Genomic DNA, 21,899 nt, shown 5'->3' with positions numbered 1-21,899 from the left:
CATAAATATTACAAACAGGATTGGTGACAAAGCGCAGCCCTGGCGGAGGCCAACCCTCACCTGAAACGAGTCCGACTTACTACCGAGAACCCGGACACAGCTCTCACTTTGGTCATACAGAGATTGGATGGCCCTGAGTAGAGACCCCCTCACCCCATACTCCCGCAGCACCTCCCACAGTATCTCCCGGGGGACCCGGTCATACGTCTTCTCCAAATCCACAAAACACATGTAGAGCGGTTGGGCATACTCCCAGGCTCCCTCCAGGATCCTTGCGAGAGTGAAGAGCTGGTCCGTTGTTCCACGACCAGGACGGAATCCGCATTGTTCCTCCTCAACCCGAGGTTCGACTATCGGCCGAACCCTCCTTTCCAGCACCTTGGAGTAGACTTTACCAGGGAGGCTGAGAAGTGTGATACCCCTATAATTGGCACACACCCTCTGGTCCCCCTTTTTAAAAAGGAGAACCACCACCCCAGTCTGCCACTCCTTTGGCACCGTCCCCAGACTTCCACGCAATGTTGAAGAGGCGTGTCAACCAGGACAGCCCCTCCACACCCAGAGCCTTGAGCATTTCTGGACGGATCTCATCAATCCCCGGGGCTTTGCCACTGTGTAGTTATTTGACTACATCAGTGACTTCCGCCTGGGAAATCGACGACAATCCCCCATTATCCTCCAGCTCTGCCTCTAACATAGAGGGCGTATTAGTCGGATTCAGGAGTTCCTCAAAGTGCTCCTTCCACCGCCCTATTACCTCCTCAGTTGAGGTCAACAGTGTCCCATCCTTACTGTACACAGCTTGGATGGTTCCCCGCTTCCCCCTCCAGAAGCACTTTGGTGCCGACCGAAAGTCCTTCTCCATGTCTTCTCCAAACTTCTCCCACACCCGCTGCTTTGCCTCTTTCACGGCAGAGGCTGCAGCCCTTCGGGCCCTTCGGTACCCTGCAACTGCCTCCGGAGTCCTCCGGGATAACATATCCCGGAAAGACTCCTTCAGTCGGACGGCTTCCCTGACCACCGGTGTCCACCACGGTGTTCGTGGGTTACCGCCCCTTGAGGCACCTAAGACCCTAAGACCACAGCTCCTCGCCGCAGCTTCAGCAATGGAAACTTTGAACATTGTCCACTCGGGTTCAATGCCCCAGCCTCCACAGGGATGCACGAAAAGCTCCGCCGAGGTGTGAGTTGAAAGTCTGTCGGACAGGGGCCTCCTCCAGACGCTCCCAATTTACCCGCACTACACCTTTGGGCTTACCAGGTCTGTCCAGAGTCTTCCCCACCCTCTGACCCAACTCACCACCAGATGGTGATCGGTTGACAGCTCTGCCCCTCTCTTCACCCGAGTGTCCAAAACATACGGCCTCAGATCAGATGAAACGATTATGAAATTGATCATTGACCTTGGCCTAGGGTGCTCTGGTACCAGGTACACTTATGAGCATCCCTATGTTCGAACATGGTGTTCGTTATAGACAATCCATGACTAGCACAGAAGTCCAACAACAAACAACCACTCTGGTTTAGATCAGGGAGGCCGTTCCTCCCAATCACGCCTCTCCAGGTGTCTCCATCATTGCCCACGTGTGCGTTGAAGTCCCCAGCAGAACAATGGAGTCCCCCACTGGAGCCCCATGCAGGACTCCAGTCAAGGTCTCCAAGAAGGCAGAATACTCCGAACTCCTGTTAGGTGCATATGCACAAACAACAGAGTTTTCCCCCCCACAACCCGCAGGCGTAGGGAGGCGACCCTCTTGTCCACCGGGTAAACTCCAACACAGCGGCGCTCAGCCGGGGCTTGTGAGTATCCCCACACCCGCCCGGGCGCCTCACACCCTGGGCAACTCCGGAGAAGAAAAGAGTCCAACCCCTATCCAGGAGTACGGTTCCAGAACCAAAACTGTGCGTGAGGTAAGCCCCACCAGATCTAACCGTAGCGCCCACCTCCCCGCACCAGTTCCGGCTCCTTCCCCCACAGAGAGGTGACGTTCCACGTCCCCAGAGCCAGCATCTGCCGCCCGGGTCTGGTCCGTCGAAGCCCCTGACCTTCACTGCCACCCATGTGGCATCGCACCCGACCCCAACGGTTCCTCCCACAGGTGGTGGGCCCATGGGCTGGAGAGATGGTAGCCACGTAGCTTGTTCGGGCTGTGCCCGGCCGGGCTCCGTGGCAAACCCGGCCACCAGGCGCTCACCGACGAGCCCGCCGTCTGGGCCTGGCTCCAGACGGGGGCCCCGGGCTTCCTCCGGGCAGGGTCACTCCATCTCTGTCTAGCTTATTCATTGGGGTTTTTGAATAAATTGAAAAATGAATAAGTTATTGTTATAGTTAATACATTATTATTAAATCTTTAGTTTTGACCATGGCCTTAACAATAAACAAGTTCCTGACTGTTGTTTAGTACCCTTCTTTTTTTTCTTTTTTCTTCTTTTGTTTACAGTAAATAAATAATAAACTAATACAAATCTTAAAGTAAAGTTCATAAAGTAACTTTCTTTATTAATTTGATTCCCAATCAAGATTTCTATTATCAAAAATTAATTCAACATGGATCAGGAGCATTTCTCGATTTTTCAGTTCATATCAATACATCTACTTGCAGATTTACTTTTTTATTAAAGTTATCTTTACATAGTTAAACCGCAATGGTTTGCGTGTTTGGGGGAAATGTGTTTTGAGTTGATTGCCAAGAAACAACACATTCAAGTTATGCTGCCAGAAAATCCAACTTAGAAAATGAAAAATAGTTAAAATGCTCACATAAAAATATTATTTATCATTTGTACCTTTGGGATTGTGTACTTGTCGAGCACAGTGTCTTTGCTTGTCATGCGGGCCACATTTAGGGGAACGATGTTGGCCATTCTCTGGATTTCATGGATGACTGCATCAGTATATGGCATCTTTTCTTTGTCCGTCATAGAGGGCTGTCTGGATGAGCCAACAACAGTATCTATCTCAGCCTGGACTCTCTCTGCACACAGTGAAAACAGGAAACCATGTGAGTCTGTGCACCACATAGACGACTGAGGGGAAAATGATGTGCAGCACATCCCCCACACTTACTCTCCCAATGCAGGTCTGACCTGTGAAAGACCTTTGACAGCAGTCGAGGCAAGCCACGTACAAACCATGCAGGAATGGAGTGGGACAGATATTACTCATACACACCTTGTATGTGAGGGTAGTAGATCATGTACAGCAGTCCCCAGTGTAAAGTAGTGGCAGTGGTTTCAGTTCCAGCACCAAACAGGTCCAGAGTGCAGATCCTTAAATTATTTAAGTCAAAACCAGAATCTTCGTCCTTCATCTATCAATAACCCAAGAAATAATTTCTAGTATCAGTTGACATATTTCATTAAATACAGAGAACACAATACAGACGCATAAAAACAATCACCTCTCCCATCTCTGTGAGGAAGCAGTCGATGTAGTCTCTTTGGGATGAGGGGTCAAAGCTTTCTTTGTGTTCTTGGATCTTGATTTGTATGAAGTCAATTATATTTTGTGTCAGTATGAATATCTTCTGGTGAGGTCCAGGCAGCCACTTCATCAGCCAGGGTAACATGTTATAAACCTAGAGCATGAAGTACCAGATCATTTGTGAATCAAACAATTTTGTTTCACATACATGCAGATGTGTATAATATACATTTTTATTTGTATGCAAATTGCTGCTAAGGAGGGCTGAGTTGTTGGATATACTGTGAAGGGGATGAACAATGCTGCCAAGGCCAACAAGGTAATTTCACACCTACAGGAACTTAAAGGAGAAATTAGTTTTTTTACAAGAAACATGTACCTCGGACATCTCTCGCATTAAGAAACCATGGATGGGTCACTTTTTTTTAATCAAGGTTTTTGTAGAGGGCTAGAGGGGCTGCTATTATTGTGCACAGGGACATCACTTGGGACGACGAGAAATTCATATCTAAAATTTTCTCCAATGTTCCTAACCTCGCTGATCATCATATTGAACACATGCAGATATCACTCTTCGCACACTAATTCAACAATCAAGAGTGAGCGGGCAGCTGTGAGTGTAAAACTTAACGTAAGGAGAGGGAAAGAATGTCACCTGCGTGTATAAAACCAGGCAGCACGCACAGAAAGCAGCCACCACGCGCCAGCAAGTGTCTGCTGGGCGAGCGGTGGAGGGCATCACATTCTCACAGGTAAACTCTGCTCGCGAAGTTGATTTCTGCACTCCCGCGTGTAACTGACTTTTTACATTTTGGGGGCGGAAACCAAGGAGGCACTGGCCCTCCTCTGATTGGTCACCCACCCACAGCCCTCCTTAGTTTACCTTGATTGACCGCTTTCATTCAGGAAACTGAGTTGTTGTCCTGGCTGAAGAACAGTTTTTCTGTATTTATAATGATGTAGCGGAAGATAGCACTGTAAATAAATGAATATAGGCTATGTGTCCCTCATCAGTTTTGATGCTGGGATATGTGCGATGCTTTTTTTTTTTGGCCCTATAACTCCCAAACTGTACATCGCACATTCAAAAAAACATTCATCAATGCACTCCTTGAATTCAGCTGAATCTCCTGATATAGGCCACGCCCATTTCCCCTAAATGAGTTTTCCGCAATATCGCACAATTTGCAAAACCAACTTTTTGAACTCCTCCTAGGCCAAGCATCTGATCTGCATGAAACTTTGCACATAGCATCTCCAGATGGAATTGACCAAAAGACTTTTGCTAGGTTAAACTATGCACAATTTACAAGCAAACACATTTTGTAGCTAGCTACAAAACACAAACTTTAGTATATCTCGGCCAAATGAAAGGCCATCAGTGCAAAACTTTAGATGATTGATTGTCATCCGATTCTGAGCATTTGTACCAAATTTGACCAAAATCAGCCATTAGGGGGCGCTATAATCAACGTAGAAATGTGTTGCTAATAACTCAATGCATGTGAATGGGGAAGACTTGCAATTGCAATTTCTCAGCCACAGTAAATGCTATAAAGGCAAAATTTGTACCAAAGAATTTCTAATAAGGAAGAAGTTCCGCTCTCTCGATACTTCCGGCTTCTGAACTGGTTGCAGTTCCACTCTGGTTCCACTATAGGGTGCTCACGGGCGAGTGCAGAATGGATGGGACTCTATGTGGAGCTATATCCCTCAAAATTATCTCAGGATATAATTTTTTGTCTAGTAATTTGAATGTTGCATTTGAAAGGGGAGGCAAAGAAAATACACACTGCTGGGTGTTAAATTTTAAAGTCACTTTGTTGTTCTAAAAAGCCTTTTAAAATGTCAATGACGTCATGCACATCATACGGCCAGAGATACTGCTTTACGGCAAGCTCTGGGTCACTTCCTTTGTTCTCTCAAGGCATCGACAGCACAGCTGACAGGTTAGGCTCCCCTGTCAATACACGTGCTAGTATGAGGTTTGCTAATGTTTTAAAGACCACGCCGAAATATTCACTCTGACATTCTGGTTCCGCTTCGGATGGTGTGGGATCTCTGGTCGTAATCAGTCCTTCACTGACCAATCAGCATTCGTTAGCAGAATGCTAGCATGTTATGGGCAACAACGACTCAACCTGGAAGAAATCGAACGGACGTAAGTACTCGTTCATTCAACTTTTGACCTATAATCCATATTGAACTACAATCAAATCTGAGATTTCTCAATGGCAATCAGGCGAAAGAGACAAATTTAGCAGTCTAGCTCCATAGAGTCCCATTCCTTTTGCACTCGCCGATTTAACTCGAAGATTGGCGCTATAATCAATGTAGACCCGTTTTGGCCTTTAACTCAATTAATGTAAATGTAAATTTGCAATTGCGATTTACGACAGACCTTGCAGCCCCAACATTGCGATATTCCCTGATGTTTGCCACGCCACTGTAGCTCTTCGGGTTCTGATTTCGCGAGCTCCGCGGGTCGTCAGGGCCGACTCGCTCCAGGGCCGATTTGCACCGGGGAGGCTTGGACCCCGTCATAACTGCTTGCAGTTCTAGTTTTTTTTAATCATTACTATTTTATTTATTTATCTAGGTCTTGTCAAAGCTCTTTTCTCAACATTAGGCACTCAAAGAGAGGTTTATATGACTGTCAGCAGTAAAACAAAACATATAGGCCAATGTTCTGTAGATCATTGTATTGACTGGTAAGCAGTGGTGGAAGAAGTACTTGGATCTTTTACTTAAAGGATAACCTCTTTTTTTTCTCAACCTGGACCCTATTTTCATGCTTTTGTGTGTAAGTGACTAATGGGAAAAACAATCTTTGAAATTGGTCCAGTATTTAGTGAGAGGGCTGCAATGTAATCCTGTTGGGCTAATGTGCATTGTCAATTTCGTCCACTAAAAGTGCTGTTTTTGCCACCGAGAGGGTCAGATTGTTTCACATTCTAAGTGTCTGACAACATTATGGGATGTATTAAGAGAATTGGATATAGCGTTCAGCGCAAAGCCCCATTCATTCCAATGAGAGTTGCTCAAAAGCGCATAAAGCAGTCATGGAGCTCGATCTTCCCATGGATGCATTAAGAGAAAATCCGAGTTCCTAGTACAAATGGAACGCACTATGATACCGCAAGAAACTTTTAACCTCGACAAGAAATCTTGTCACATTTAATCTTGCGATATCTCATCACACCCCTAATAATTTTACTTTAGAAAAGGATCGGAGTACTTCTTCCACTAATGCTCACACATTTGTGTCACAGTTTCTCATATAGTGGCTTTTTAGGTTTCTTTAGTTAATGCCATAAACTTTTGACTTATGGGGTCTGACTGGATAAATCCTGATTTAAAAAAAGAAAAGATTACCGCGTGCTGCATCTTGTTTACAAAGGAGGCTCACCTGTGCCCATAAACCTCCCTCCAAGTACAGTAACTCATTGAAGTTCTGAAGAATCATTTGGTGCTGCTTGTCAGTGTACTCAAAGCGATCCCCAAACACCAGGCAGCAGATGATGTTGGACACAGCACTGTTTATCAGTGACTGGGCATTAAAAGGCTTGCCTGTTAAATAAAGAGGAAATGGAGATGAGAAACACAGAACAGAAAAGGACAAGTCCTTTCGATAATGAAGCAGGGAAATAAAGAGTCACATGCCCATGATCTATAGGCCTTTACACACCAGGGATGTTTTTTGTGCGATTAAATTGCACATCAATATATTTTTTCTAACTGTTTTTGTCACAAGTCCTTTCACACAAAACGTGAATATTATGTGGCGGGAATTAAAAGAAGAAGGTGTGAATAGTATATAGTAGCAATTATTTCGCATTGCTTATTTGTCACGACCCCTGTGTGTAACGGCCTCAAGGTGCATGGTCCAATGCTCTGGGCTGGGGGTGCATGGTTCTGTGTTGCAAGGCTAAAGAGAAATCACATGTTCATAGAATAAACCAGAATAAATTATTTCTACAGGTCTGAAACCATGCCATTCTGCGTAATGAGTACTTTTCTCTTACTCGAAGTACTTAAAGTAGTAATATACCAATATTTTGATGATAACACTTTTAAAATTTTACTTCAATAAACAGAAGACTTTTTTGTATGTCATAGTACTAGGCTACTTCTACTTTTAGTTATTGTAGTAAGCTTTTATATCTTCTTATCATTTATACTACTTTTATCTCCTTTTTATTTGATGTTTTATTATGTTTTTATACCCTTATTTATTATTTTTCTGTATTTTCAATGCCATACTGTAAAGCACTTTGAGTTGCATTTTATTCAAGAATACAAAAAAAACAGCGTATTGCCCTTTAATAACTAGTTATAGGGTTACATCGCATTGCCAGACCCTCCACACAGCATTCCGGGATGAGAGAAAAACGTGCTCTGGTTTATTGGCATTTCTTTAAACTAATCACAATTGTCTAAGCACCGGACGAAGCAACCATGCCGCTGCATAATAGCCTCGTGAAGGAACTTGTTTTGGTGGAACATGTGAACGTTCAAAAGTTGTTGTAGTCGTGTAACAGAAAACTCAGATTGGATAGATAGATAGATAGATCTGAGGAGCAGTTAACTGTAGTCCTCATGAATCGACCGGAGTTTAGAAGGCTAACACAAAGAAAGTGGAAGGTGATGGACATCTGGCGGAATTTCCAGCGGCACCTGAACAATCCCAGAAATGAAACGTTGTCGATATACGTAGATAAAGCAAGGGTTAATGCAAGAAGAGGTGTCTATTATCATGAATTAATGAACGTGAAGGCCATTAATCGCCTGATAATGGACACCTTGAAGGGCATTACATGCTTATACCATGGTCACTTGTCATATCAAGACATATCAGTGTAAAACAATTATTCAATTCAATTTAGTGCATTTATGTCAATTTAAAGTGAACTTCTTAGTACTGTGTCTTATATCACTTTTTATGGACACCTTGCAGCCAATCAGAATTGAGTATTCACCCAGACCATGGTATATGAAGAATTAGCTGATTAGTAGCTAGTAGTAGTTTGATGAAAAGTAAAATATATTCAGTGCCTTGCTGAAGGGCATATGCCTCAGTGAGAAAATGGCACTCCTGCTGGATGGACGGCTCCAGCGACTTCTTGCCCACACCAAAGTTTCTGAGTGTACGAAGAGCAAATCTTCTCTGCTCCTTCCATGGATATCCATTTGATATCAACAGACCTATTGGAAACACAAAATAACATTGGACTGAAAGTAATTGGAAATAGGTTCAACTAACAACTAGCTAAATGCTAATATGCCTGAAATGGTGTCGGTCTGATGCCAAAAAAAAAACTTTTTGAACAAAATGCAATACATTACCTTTATTTCCAACTAATGCGTGAAACAATGGTATGGCAGGGCGATCCATGTAGTCCTCTCCTCTTTGGACCAGGGCCTCTCTCACAAGCTTGTAGCCATTGATGACCACAATCCTTCCACCAAAAAGTCGAAGGCTAAAAATGTTTCCATATTTCTCTGCAAACTGAATACAGAAAGCAGACTAGTGTACATTCTGAGGATGTCAACAACAACTAAATCAGTCTTGTTTTAGAGGGCTACTGCAGAAACATGCACCTGGCTGATGTGACTCTGTTAGGGCTGCATGTTATCGGAATAAAACGGACATTGCAATATTTTTTTACCCCTGCTTTATTGAGGTATGAAACATTAGAAATTTTAACCAGATGATTTGAAAAGCTTTATTTGGAAATACAAAATTGGAACCATAATCACTGTTTTATTGTGCTTTTATTGAGTCAGTCCTGTTCCTTGGGGTCATAGTTTAGTCATGCATCCTTAAAGGAGAGAAATTCCTTAAACTAAATAGTTAAACAGTCCAGTCGGCTGATTGGGGAGCCAGAACTTTACCCAGCGTTCCTGTATACCAGACAGTTACAGAGGATAGCTACCTCTATTTTAAATGACGACTCTTGACGAATTTAAGCTTCTTCCTTCCAGACGGAGGTTTTTAGTCCCAAGGTGCTGATAACAAATAGCTTTGTTCCTGTTGCTATCACTGAGCTCATTTGCACAATTATGACAGGAGCATTATTTAGTTTGGGTTTAAACCTGCTTTTATCTTGATTTGAGAACATTTATTTGAATGATTTTATTTCACCTATTTATATGTACCTCTCTGTCTGATGTCCTGATTGGTGGCTCCCTGAAAATTTTTATCAGATTGTATGTACTTGTATCAGTTTTTAGCATGGTTTTTAGTATGTTTTTTATAGTTGTGTGTCATAATGGATGCCACGTTCTTGCTGCAGAACAAATCTACCTAAAGGTACCACGTAATAACGTAACCTGAACCTGATGTCTAGTGACGAGCACTCTTGCACCGCAGCAGGAGCAACAAGTCTGTCACACGTTGCAAACAGGGTGCAAAATTAACTTTTTGTCCACCAGCCAAACGGCCAGTGAATGTTCACATTTTACTAGCCTCTCTATAGAACCGGGGTGAAGTTAGTTTAAGGTTTGACATTCGTCGGTTTTCATGGATGTTACCTTCAATAGCTCAGTGTCAAAGCCTATATTTCACTCAGTTTCAGGGTATGTTGGAGAGCTAATTTAGACAGACTTATCACTGTTATTTTTAACTCAAAAATCACCAAAAATGACGACGCACTGAATGTCTGTCTGAAATAAAAATAATCAGTCAAGCTGGCTATGCTTTATGAGGATACAAATCATAGTTGAATTATAGTTGTGTGTTTAGTGGAAGAGCACTGTGACAGCTTAGTCATGCAAAACGAGAAAAGGATACTGTTGTACTGTTGTATAGCAGCACTGTATGACGGTGGTCCGAAAGCAACAAGAGTGCAGCAACAAAGTTAATATTAGTTTGATATCAGTTTGACCATGAGAATAAGTTACTCCTCAACCTGTGACAGGCAACAGCGGCGCATTGTTCTTTCTGACCATCAGCATAGCTAAAGTCTGCCTAACAGCTGATGAAGAGGACGTGTGCCAAAAGACTGGGACCAGTCTGTGCACCAACCAGGGGACGCTAAGTCTAAACCACGGTACTCCTCCAACTTTTAATAAACAAATCAAAATGCTCTTAAAGACTGATATATGAATTCATGTATAAGCCAGAAAATTCAGTCTGATGAGAGAAGCCTGTGTGCCTGCTCAACTCGGACCCGTGTACACGTTTATGCTCTTATGATTTTACTTAAATAAATACTTGTTAAACTTTTAAATCCTCTCCTTGCCTACTTAATGGATTTTGAAACGCACAAAGTGGTGACCCTGACGTGACCCACTAAGTGGCGCCAGAGGACTTTCCCCTGAATTGAGCAGACAGGACGGACTCCAGTTTTTCCTTCACTCAAAACAGCGCGCTGTCAAAAATAAGGTAAGCAGAGACCTGTTAATATCTAACTTCTGCACATTGAGCATAACCACATTTTTGAGTGAAGAAGAACAAGAGTGCCGTTGGTAAATTGAATGAAATCTTAAGAGTATAAAAAGAAAACTAAACAGTAAAACGAAATTGCAAAATAAGAACTGTTAACAGAGTGAGAAGAAAGCCTGTAAAAAGCTCCTGGTCTACTGTGACCGTGGAGTTGGGCAACAAAAAATAAATCTAAATTAGCCTGTAAAAAGCTCCTGGTCCGCCATGACCGGGGAGTTGGGCAACAAAAAATAAATCTAAATTAGCCTGTAAAAAGCTCTTGGTCCACTGGGATCGGAGAGTTGGGCGACAAAAATTAAATCTAAATTAGACCTGTAAAAAGCTCTTGGTTCATTGAAACCGGAGAGTTGGGCAAAACTAAAATTAAAGAGGTAAACCTTCGAAGGTTCAATGGTCTGACGAGACCTATAAATTGGCTATAAGAGACTCGTAAAAAGCTTTTGATCTACAACTGGTCGGAAAGTTGAGTACATTGGGTGAAATAAAACCGTAAAAAGCTCTTGGTTAGAAAAATTGGAGAGTTGGTTTAATTTGACTTAATTAGAGGAATCGCAGTCGGTTGGTTGGTAGATACTGCAAAAAACCAATGGTTGGTTATTCAATCGGTTGGTTGGTAGATACTGTAAAAAGCCAATGATTGTGAATTCACCGTAAAAAGCTCTTGGTTAGAAAAATCGGAGAGTTGGTTTAATTTGACTTAATTAGAGGAATCTCAGTCGGTTGGTTGGTACAGTAGATACTGTAAAAAGCCAATGGTTGTGAATTCAATGCAATGACAGAAAACGTTTTACATTTCGATACGGAGGCAGATTTTAAAGTATATTGTGAAGAGAATAAAATTACTAGAGCACGGTTTGATTTTGAGGTATACTGTGAAGAGGATAAAATTAATAAGGCACAGCTTGAAGTAGAAACAATTACTAGTGAAGGTTCATTGTGTGAAGTGTCCGAACGGACAGGAGAGAATACTTTAGGAAAAGAGTGAAACAGTAACAGGTAGTGGTGACAAAGTGAGTTTAGAGCTAGACTCAGATTTTGAGAGCAACATACAGCAGGACAAGAGACAGACTGACGTTACAGAGTCAAATTGACACTTTGAAAAGCAGAGACAATTGTTCGTTGAAAATATATACGGTTTCTTATATATAGTGTGTTTCGGGTGCTGTTGGGAACTGTATCATGGCATAAAGAAGTGAAAGATTGTGCATACAGTGCTGAAATGGAAGAACTGAAAGCTTTTCTGTTGGTGAAACTGGGGAAGAAAGCACCGGGGGGCAGCAGAAACAATGGGTTGAGACAGGGAAAAAGATACTCTGTAAGTGGGAAAAGGAAGGACTGTTGGCAGACATAGGGAGAGATGAGTGTGTATTGAGAACTTTGAATATCAGAGCAGAGAGTCAGGCACGAGTGGCAGACACAGAATGGAAAGAAAAAGGGAGTAGTAGGTGGGGGCCTGCATGGGGGTGTAAACAAAAGAAAGCCGTGGAGAAAGAGGTCACAAGGGGGCTGACTGAACTGCTGGGTAAACTGAAAAGGAAAAATGATAAATTGGCAACATCTGGTGGCACAACTGAAGTAGTACCAGAAAAGAATAATAATAACCCAACCACAGCCACTGCCAGCATGTACCCTTCCCTTCCACAACCAACAGCACCTCCATCCTACGAGGCTATAACAGTGGTTCAAGCTCCTGTGGTACAAGTAAAGAGAGGTGTACTGGAAGTGAATGGAGGAGTTCTGGATCTGGACATCCCCCAACACAACGACCTGGCAAATCTGGTGAAATGCACAGCCGACCTGACTGACACAGTTGACAAACTAGAAAATCAAATGCCAAACACCAGAGCAGAAATGAGCCATCTCAAGGGGGAATCCATGGTTGGGACACAGTCACCATCAGGCCAAGGACCCCCAGGACCATCCACTGCATCACTCCAACTCTGCCACCATCACAACCATGCCTCAACTCCTGCCCCAACCTCGGTCCCAGAGCACTCCTAGAGGGGGTCTGCAAGTGAGACCACCTCCTTTTGATCCATTTGTAAATGAGTATGCCCCCTCAGATAAAGTCTCCAAACACTCTGACTACACCTTCTCCAGCCACACCTCAGCGGTTAGCTTGAAGGAATCAGGAACTGACGTATCCTCTACTGACGATGAAGATGAAAAGCAGCACAGAATTACAAAACACTTCACCAAAAGGGGTCCCCCACACGATGGAGCCATGCAGAAACTGCAGCTGCAAGGTGTGTTTGAAGGAGAAGCAAAGGTCATGGATGAAGCAAGAAGAGAATATGACCTTAGAGACAGACCCAAAAAAGGGGGGACCGGAGCTTTCCCTATTATGGAACACCCCTCAACCAACTTTGGAGTGTATGTGCCATTTAAACACAGAGATCTGGAGGGGTTACTGGATGACCTCCCGCCAATCACCCAAGGAGCTGGACCATGTTGGCATCTTGATGTTTCTGTCAAGAACGGACATGTTCATGCCGCTCTTTTCCAGAAAAAAGGGGGAGATAGGTTAGTGCTAACCTACCACAGTTCAAAATTGGACACTATTGAACAAGGACAAACATCAGAGCAATGCATTCACGTTCAGTACTGAACAAAAAACTGAAAATACAGAAGGAGCTGAGACAACCCCACATCACTTTTGTAACCTCAGCCATCAATTTGGCAGACAAAATGGGACACGGAAAACCCCACAGCTGTGAAGAAGTGGCAGCACAAGAACTGAAACTCAGGCCAGACCTGAAAAACGAACCTCTGCCAGATGCACAACATTGGCTGTACACAGATGGATGCTGCTACAAAGGAGAAAATGGAAATGTGGCTGCTTATGCGGTGATGGAACAACATGCAGACGGTACACACACCGAAGTGGACTCAGGAATAATACCACAACCTGCATCAGCACAAATGGCTGAAATATTGGCACTCACAAAAGCACTGCAGTGGTCAGAAGGGAAAAGGGTCAATATCTACACAGACTCAGCATACGCACATGGAGCGGTGCATATAGATGGACCACAATGGCAGAAGAGGAATTTCCTGACCACCAGCAAGACTCCTGTCAAGCACAAGGATCAACTGGTAACCCTACTGGAAGCAGTAAAAGCGCCAGCAGCAGTGGCAATAATGAAGTGCAAAGGACATGACAAAGCAGACACAAGGGTGGCAAAAGGAAATGAAGCAGCAGACCAAAGAGCCAAAGAAGTTGGAAGGTACACTCCCAAACAAATGACACTGCAACCAGAGGGAGGACCAACAGAACTAACCACAGAAAACATAAAAGACATCCAAGAAGAGGCCGGATCATATGAACATTCAGAATGGCAGAGGAAAGGAGCATGCAAGGATAAAGACGGCAAAGCTATGTCGACTATTGTTCCCAACCATGCACGGCCCCACCCATGAGGGAACCAGAAGAACCTTTACAAACATGAAAGAACTATGATGGCACCCATGGATGTCAGACATCACCAACTTTGTGGAAGAATGTGACACATGCAACAAACACAATAACAACAAACCATTCAAGGCCCCAGCAGGAAAATTCCCTGTGCCTACAGCCCCCTTTCAAGACATCACCATAGATTTCACAGATATGGGGCCAGAGAACAGAGTAGGGGGAAAAAGGTATCTCCTTGTAATGGTTGACAGATTCACAAAATGGGTTGAAGCGATACCAAGTAAAGATGAAACAGCACAGACAGTTGTAAAATGGCTGAAAAATGAACTAGTACCCAGATATGGCGTACCACGCACAATAAGATCAGACAATGGATCTCATTTTGCTAACAAACATCTACAGAAAGTAGAAGTGGCATTAGGGATCATACACAGATATGGGTCAGTTTATCATCCACAATCACAGGGATTAGTGGAGAGGGCCAACCAGACACTGAAAAGAAAAATCGCTAAAGCATGTGAAGGTACAAAACTAACATGGGTAGAAGCACTGCCGTTAGCTCTTATGTCCATGCACATTTCCCCAGGATCTGACACACACTTATCTCCTCATGAGTTACTGACTGGAAGAAAAATGCCAGGCCCACCCAGGGATGGAGGTCATATGCCATCCCTGGATGTGTGTAAACAAGAATATGATGACTACATGAAGGCATTGACCAGTCTTACTTCAGTTTTATCTGAACAGGTCGCCAGAGCACAGACCCCGGGAGAAGAGGAGCCCCGGAGCAGTGTCAAGGTAGGTGACTGGGTGCGAGTGAAAGTCCACAAGAGAAAGTGGACCGAGCCCAGGTGGCTTGGACTGTACGAAGTGAAGGAGGTTACCTCACACTCTGTCCAAGTAAAAGGCCGGGCAGGAGCTGCTTGGCACCACCTGACACATTGTGCCCCAGCACCTACACCTTCCCGTGATTTGAGGGAAGTTAGAGCTGATTTGATCAACAATGCCGCTCCCGTTCAAACTTAGGCAATCAATTCAATTCAATTTTATTTATAGTATCAAATCATAACATAGGTTATCTCAAGACACTTTACAGATAGAGTAGGTCGAGACCACACTATAATTTACAAAGCCCCAACAATTCCAACAATTACAGTAATTCCCTCAAGAGCAAGCAGTGCGACAGTGGCGAGGAAAAACTCCCTCTTGGGAAGAAACCTCGGACAGACCCAGGCTCTTGGTAGGCGGTGTCTGACGGGCCGGTTGGGGGTGTGATGAACAGTGGCAATAATAGTCACACAATCAGTCCAAGGGAGCGAACCCAGACAAAAATACTACTATGGATGCACATGGAAGGTCTGGGTAGGTATGCTAATATCTACAGCCATCCTCGTTATGTTGTTATTTTGGTTCATAGATACCAAATATGACAGAGGAAGAAGGGAGGTTCAGGTGACTAGAACAAAGGCACAGATCACATTGTCATTTATTAGGGGACACACAAGCACAGCCCTATTAGACCTATGCGACATAGTGCCATGCACCACCAAAGACAGAAGAGAGGAAGTCATATACATATGCGTCACGACCAACTCAGACAAGTGGTGTAGCAGTTGGAAGTGTGCCATAGCTAACACAGGCTCAGATTGGGGAAATGTGGGATGTGAACCATATGATACAATGCACCTTACGATAACACATAGGGACCTGAAATCCAGACTGAGTGTAGGTAGAAAGCAGGAAGGACGATGCCAGGAACAGAAATGTAATCCTATATATGTGATGTTGAAGGATCCAAAACCAGAGGATGCAGGGACTTATGTTATTTAATGGATCGGAAAATGCCGGTTTCCCGGCATCTGCTGGCAGAACGCGGCATTGTCTGCCCTAAAGCCCAATTCACCGCAACTTGAAACAGAGATGGATGCATACCAGCAGTTGGATGTGGGTGAGCCCTTGTGGGACCATTGTGTGTTTGGATGTGGATTTAAAAACACCCCCCTTTGAAGGCAGGTTTTAACATCACACAGACTTTTCCCCTTGTGTTGTCCTTCGGGTCACCGGGACCCAAAGGACAACACAAGGGTTATGTACTTCCGTTTATTTTGTTGAGAATTGCTCTCTAAACCCTGTCTCTTGTAAAGTAAGTAAGAAAGCTTGTTTCTAGAGCACATTTAAACACCGTTTAAGCTGGCCAAAATGTTGTACAAACAAGCACTAAGGTGCTGTATTAACCCTTGTTTTGTCCTTTGGGTCACAAGGACCCGAAGGACCACACAAGGGTTATGGGATTGTATGCTGAAGGGAAAGATCCATTAGGACAGTTCATCATTTGAGTCACAGACCCATGGAGTAATAGTACACCGTCCACATCCATTACTGCCCAGGTTGACGCAATGAACACAAGTATGGGTGTCCTGAAAGACTCTAAAGGGCCATTAGTGAAATATTTGAACCTAGAGGACTTTACCATTGAGGAAAGGTTGGAGATGGAAACTGGTTTCACACCCTCAGGTAACACGTGGCTCAAAATGATGAAATATACTGCTAGAATGCATAAAATGTCTGACTGTGTTATCTGTGCTAAAGCAAGACCTCATTTGGGGACAGTACCATTCCCACTCTCACCTGTGGATGACCTTATTGGTTATAATTGTATGTTAAGTCTTTACAGTGACGTGACCATGGAAAGTGATGTCTGCAGGACTCTGTCTCTCCTGTATCCCAGAGTGTGTGCAATACAACCGCCTCCAGGAGTGGTCGCCTACCCTGGTAACTATGCATCACACAACCCAACAGCTCTACCATGAATGTGGGACACCTACCTAAGAAGTTTTGTATGTACACCTACAACACATCTTCGTTCTTTCCCAATGTCACACAGTCGATGTTTAACAATCAGAGTAAGGGACTCGCTGATGTCTGGTGGATGTGTGGGACACAGCCCCGCCTTAGACCATCCTTACCTGCTAAATGGGGGGGAACCTGCGCCTTAGTGTCCCTATTACTGCCGATTACCATGCTTCCTATTAGCGCAGGGAAGCTAGAGGAGACAGTACAGTCTACCTACCACAAACATTCCTTGAAGAGGGCTAAAAGAGACACTGACTTGGGTTTTGGTACATGGGGAGATCCAAGCACCCCGTTCGGGTCTATAGATATTAGGGTGTATATAGATGCAATTGGAATACCAAGGGGTGTACCAGAGGAGTTCAAAGCTCAGAATCAGATAGCAAAGGGTTTTGAGTCCATACTGCCCTGGATAACTACAAACAAGAATGTGGACTGGATAAATTATATATACTACAACCAGCAGAGGTTTTTGAACCGGACTAGGGATGGCCTGAGGGGTGTGTCCGAACAATTAGCCGCCCCCTCACTCATGGCATTGTGCCACTTCACTCGTGGCACAGGACATGTTGTTGGCAGAAAAAGGGGGTGTGTGCTACATGTTTGGAGATGCTTGTTGTACATTTATTCCCAATAATACTGCCCCGGATGGTAGCATCACTAGAGCCTTGGAGGGGTTGATCTCTCTAGCCAATGAATTAGCAGAGAACTTGGGTGTGGCTGAAAACCTCATCACCAGTTGGCTGGAGGACGTTTTTGGCAAATACAAAGCAATTGTGCTCTCCATGCTTATGTCCGTGGCAGTGTTTGTGGGCATATTGGTGTGTTGTGGATGCTGTTGCATCCCTTGTTGTCGCACTCTGGTGAACAGATGGATTGATGTGGCTCTGACCAAAAAAGATCCCCAGAAAGATGCTCCTCCAGCCTACTCCATGCCCCTGTTGGGGATGGAGGATGGTGATGAGACTGATTCGGACAATGAAGGAAGTGAATCACCAATGTAATGCTATGCTATATTAATCTTGCTTCTTCTTCCCCTAGTGCGGACAATTATTTACCAGTTTGAGGGCCATATAATCCTAAGCTTAGTAGTATTCACACCTGAGGTGTGAAAAGGGGGATCTGTAAGAAATAAAAATAATCAGTCAAGCTGGCTATGCTTTATGATGATACAAATCATAGTTGAATTATAGTTGTGTGTTTAGTGGAAGAGCACTGTGACAGCTTAGTCATTCAAAATGAGAAAAGGATACTGTTGTACTGTTGTACAGCAGCACTGTATGACGGTGGTCAGAAAGCAACAAGAGTGCAGCAACAAAGTTAATATCAGTTTGACCATGAGAATAGGTTACTCCTCAACCTGTGACAGGCAACAGCGGCGCATTGTTCTTTCTGACCATCAGCATCGCTAAAGTCTGCCTAACAGCTAATTAAGAGGGCGTGTGCCAAAAGACTGGGACCAGTCTGTGCACCAACCAGGGGACGCTAAGTCTAAACCACGGTACTCCTCCAACTTTTAATAAACAAATCAAAATGCTCTTAGAGACTGATATATGAATTCATGTATAAGCCAGAAAATTCAGTCTGATGAGAGAAGCCTGTGTGCCTGCTCAACTCAGACCCGTGTACACGTTTATGCGCTTATGATTTTACTTAAATAAATACTTGTTAAACTTTTAAATCCTCTACTTGCCTACTTAGTGGATTTTGAAACGCACAAAGTGGTGACCCTGACGTGACCCACTAAGTGGCGCCAGAGGACTTTCCCCTGAATTGAAAAAAAATCCTTTGAAAATACCTTATCAATATCAGTGATCTGTTGGCTATTTAATGCAAATTTTAAGATTATTATTTTAACACGTTTCTCATTAATGAATATATTGACATCCAACCACCTGTAATATTTTCCAAACATCGTCTCAAAACTTTCACAGCTTTTAGTTTTTGTTTAAGTCTTTAGCAAATCCCTTAGCATCGGCATAACTAGGGTTGGGCATCGTTTGGATATTAACGATTCAGATTCCAATTCCGATTCTTCCTTTTGATTCCAATTCTTTGAGGGGTGGAGTTGAAATGGGTCACATGCTTATTTCACAAATAAGAGGAACGTTTTATTTTGATTCAAAGGTGGGTTGCAGTTTGACGGGGCTTTTTCAATGTAAAATAAAGCCACACTAGAGCACCGCTTACTGTGCTCCAAGGCTGCAACACAACAAGCGCATAGCCGCTACGGAAACCAAAACTTGCGCATGTTAAATTTGGAACCCATGATCATATTTGAAACCAAATCCTCCAAACGATTCCAATAAAGAAACAATTACGATGGAATCGTAATTTTTTTAAACGATTCCAAATAGGAATTGGTTCTCGATGCCCATTCCTACGTATAACTAAAATGCATATATAAAAGGTTATCAATTTAATAGGTTTCTCATAGCCACCTTTTCCCGGGTTAGCGAATTTACCCATGATTCATAGCGGGTATGAACCGAAAGTTGGTTGTCCTTCTCCGGTTCGAAGCTTGTGTACGTTTGATAGCTTGTAGCTTGCTAGCTTGTTCGCTGTAAAAGCCGGTGCTTCTCCATGGATGAAGCACAAATGGACAAAAAAACGGAGGTGGATACACACCATGAATGTTTTAACAAGTCGTGACGACAAGACCGTAACAGTCCCTCATCCATTCCTTCTGACGGAGTGGCTAGATGACATGAAGCAATGGCCCGATGTTAGCTACATCGACGTCGTTAATTACCTTTTATTTTCTGAAGGTGTTGATGGCAAAGAATTGCGTAATTACAAAAGCACAGAAGCATATACTTACTTGCATAGTAACAAAATAGGTACAGTATTGTTGAAGAAACACAGCGGCTTTATATTTTTGAAGGCAGCAGTAAAGCCTATTCAGAGTGTCAATGAAGCTAAACATACAGCATGGGTAATGCTGAGGGAAAGTGGAGTAATTGAGACAGTCAGCGGCTCTTGCATTGCCGGGTTAGGGAAGTCATGTAGCCATGCAGCAGCTATTCTGTGGAAGGTAAAAATAAAAAAGTACATAAACACAGTACTTGACTAAATGTACTTTTACACTTGTAATTTGATATACTTATGTTCCTGCTTAATAGTAATGTTAATAGTAAGTGGATAAATAACAAAGACAGTATTGATGCCATTACTACAGGTGCAAAATGCAGCGATTGGTGGAAAGACAGGGCTTGCATGTACAGATGAGCAGCGCAGGTGGAATGCAGGGACATCAAAGAACCTTGAGCCTAAACGTCCGAGTCAGATTAACTTCAGGCACCACAAGGCAGAACAGCAATACAGTGTTAACTGTAGGGCTGTAGCCAGTCAACCACTCCCAAATACACCACATCATGTGTCACACAAAGACTTCAGAGACCGTGTGGACAAAGCCCCCATCCAACCACTTTTTGTCCTGAAGAACACTTTACTCGGGAAGTGTTATAATGCCTCACCATCAGCAGAACAACCTAGAACTAGTTACAGTGCAGTTGATGACAAGATTCTTCAGCCACATCAGACACACAATTATGAGCTTAGCTGTAACTCATGCAAGGCATTCTACCAGGCATACGTTGAAGTTAGTGATGCCCAAGCAGCTCAATTAGAATTAGAAACAAGAAAGCAAAGTGCCTCTGATTTGTGGCACAATTGTAGAAAAATCAGACTTGCAGCAAGTTCTGCCAAAAAGGTTCCCGTCCATGCAACCACAAGCAGTGACAAATTGCTATGCGAGCACATATACCCCTCATTTCGTGGTAACTATGCGACTATGGTAAAGCAAACAACTGTAGAGCTTGCCAAGAGCTAAAAGAAGAGGGCATGAGCATTACTCACAGGGGCACTGTTGTAAGTGTCCAAGAACCATGGCTCTCTGCCAGTCCTGATAGGGTCATTGAATCATGTGTGCTACTGGAAGTAAAATGTCCAGTGCCAACCCAGCCCTCACTCACTCAACAGCTTACTCAGAAATGCAGTGATGTCAAACTCTTAGTTGGAGGGCTGCAGTTGCAGAAAACTAGGGGGTTGGGGATATTACATGCAAATACAGCTTACAATGTTGTGCACAGGTCTAAAATCTGCTACACTTTTCATCTGGACACCCAAAGAGCATGTTTCCCTTACAGTGCAGTATGATGAGGCATTTGTGAGGGAGCAAGTCAAGCGACTGAGAGGTTTTTATTTCTCACGTATGCTACCTCGGCTTGTAGATGAATATGCTGCAGGACGGTATAAGCTAAATAAAAGATACATTGAGGTAATGGACAAGGTTCAGTGAACATCTACACATATGACCATAAATGTGTGCCATACATTAAGAGAATCTGAGTGAAAATTGGGATACCTTTAGACAGTGTTAAGCAAAAACATGCTGCTCTTTATTGTTTTTATGTAAAGATATGCAATGTGATTCCAACCATATATTTTCCTATAAAAAGAAAAGCATTCATGTCATATTTGAAAAGTTGATAACATGAAATGTTGTAAGTATTTTAATATATACATAATACCAGTTTGTATTATGTAGAAAAAATGCATACATATTCACATTCTGTACAACAACAAATATTCACATACACTCGTTTTGTAGACATCAGTGTTTTAGCCATCATGGCACCATTTCATTTGACATTCCTGTAAATATGGTATATACATGGATCACATATTAAATTATTAAGCTTCGTTAGGCCTGTATACAGATCAGTCTCAGGTTGAAACTTGTTGTTCTGAAAGTTAAGTTG

The 21,899-nt window shown here is 43.3% G+C and overlaps 1 protein-coding gene across 2 annotated transcripts in view; it reads right to left on the bottom strand.

Moving 5' to 3' along the window:
- Positions 1-21,899, bottom strand: part of LOC114560939 (cytochrome P450 2J1) — a 36,791-nt gene that overhangs the window by 7,258 nt on the left and 7,634 nt on the right. For both annotated transcript variants that reach the window (XM_028586566.1, XM_028586567.1), the window contains 6 exons: positions 8,771-8,933; positions 8,480-8,629; positions 6,834-6,994; positions 3,402-3,578; positions 3,173-3,311; positions 2,788-2,975 (listed from right to left, as the gene is read on the bottom strand). In XM_028586566.1, the coding sequence (XP_028442367.1) occupies positions 2,788-2,975; positions 3,173-3,311; positions 3,402-3,578; positions 6,834-6,994; positions 8,480-8,629; positions 8,771-8,933 (978 nt within the window). The remainder of the gene's footprint in view (positions 1-2,787; positions 2,976-3,172; positions 3,312-3,401; positions 3,579-6,833; positions 6,995-8,479; positions 8,630-8,770; positions 8,934-21,899) is intronic.

This window comes from Perca flavescens, chromosome 9 (genome assembly GCF_004354835.1).
Source record: "Perca flavescens isolate YP-PL-M2 chromosome 9, PFLA_1.0, whole genome shotgun sequence".
NCBI classification, from domain to species: domain Eukaryota; kingdom Metazoa; phylum Chordata; class Actinopteri; order Perciformes; family Percidae; genus Perca; species Perca flavescens.
The sequence above is the reverse complement of the archived record's forward strand: the minus strand, read 5'-3'. Positions and strand labels throughout refer to the sequence as shown.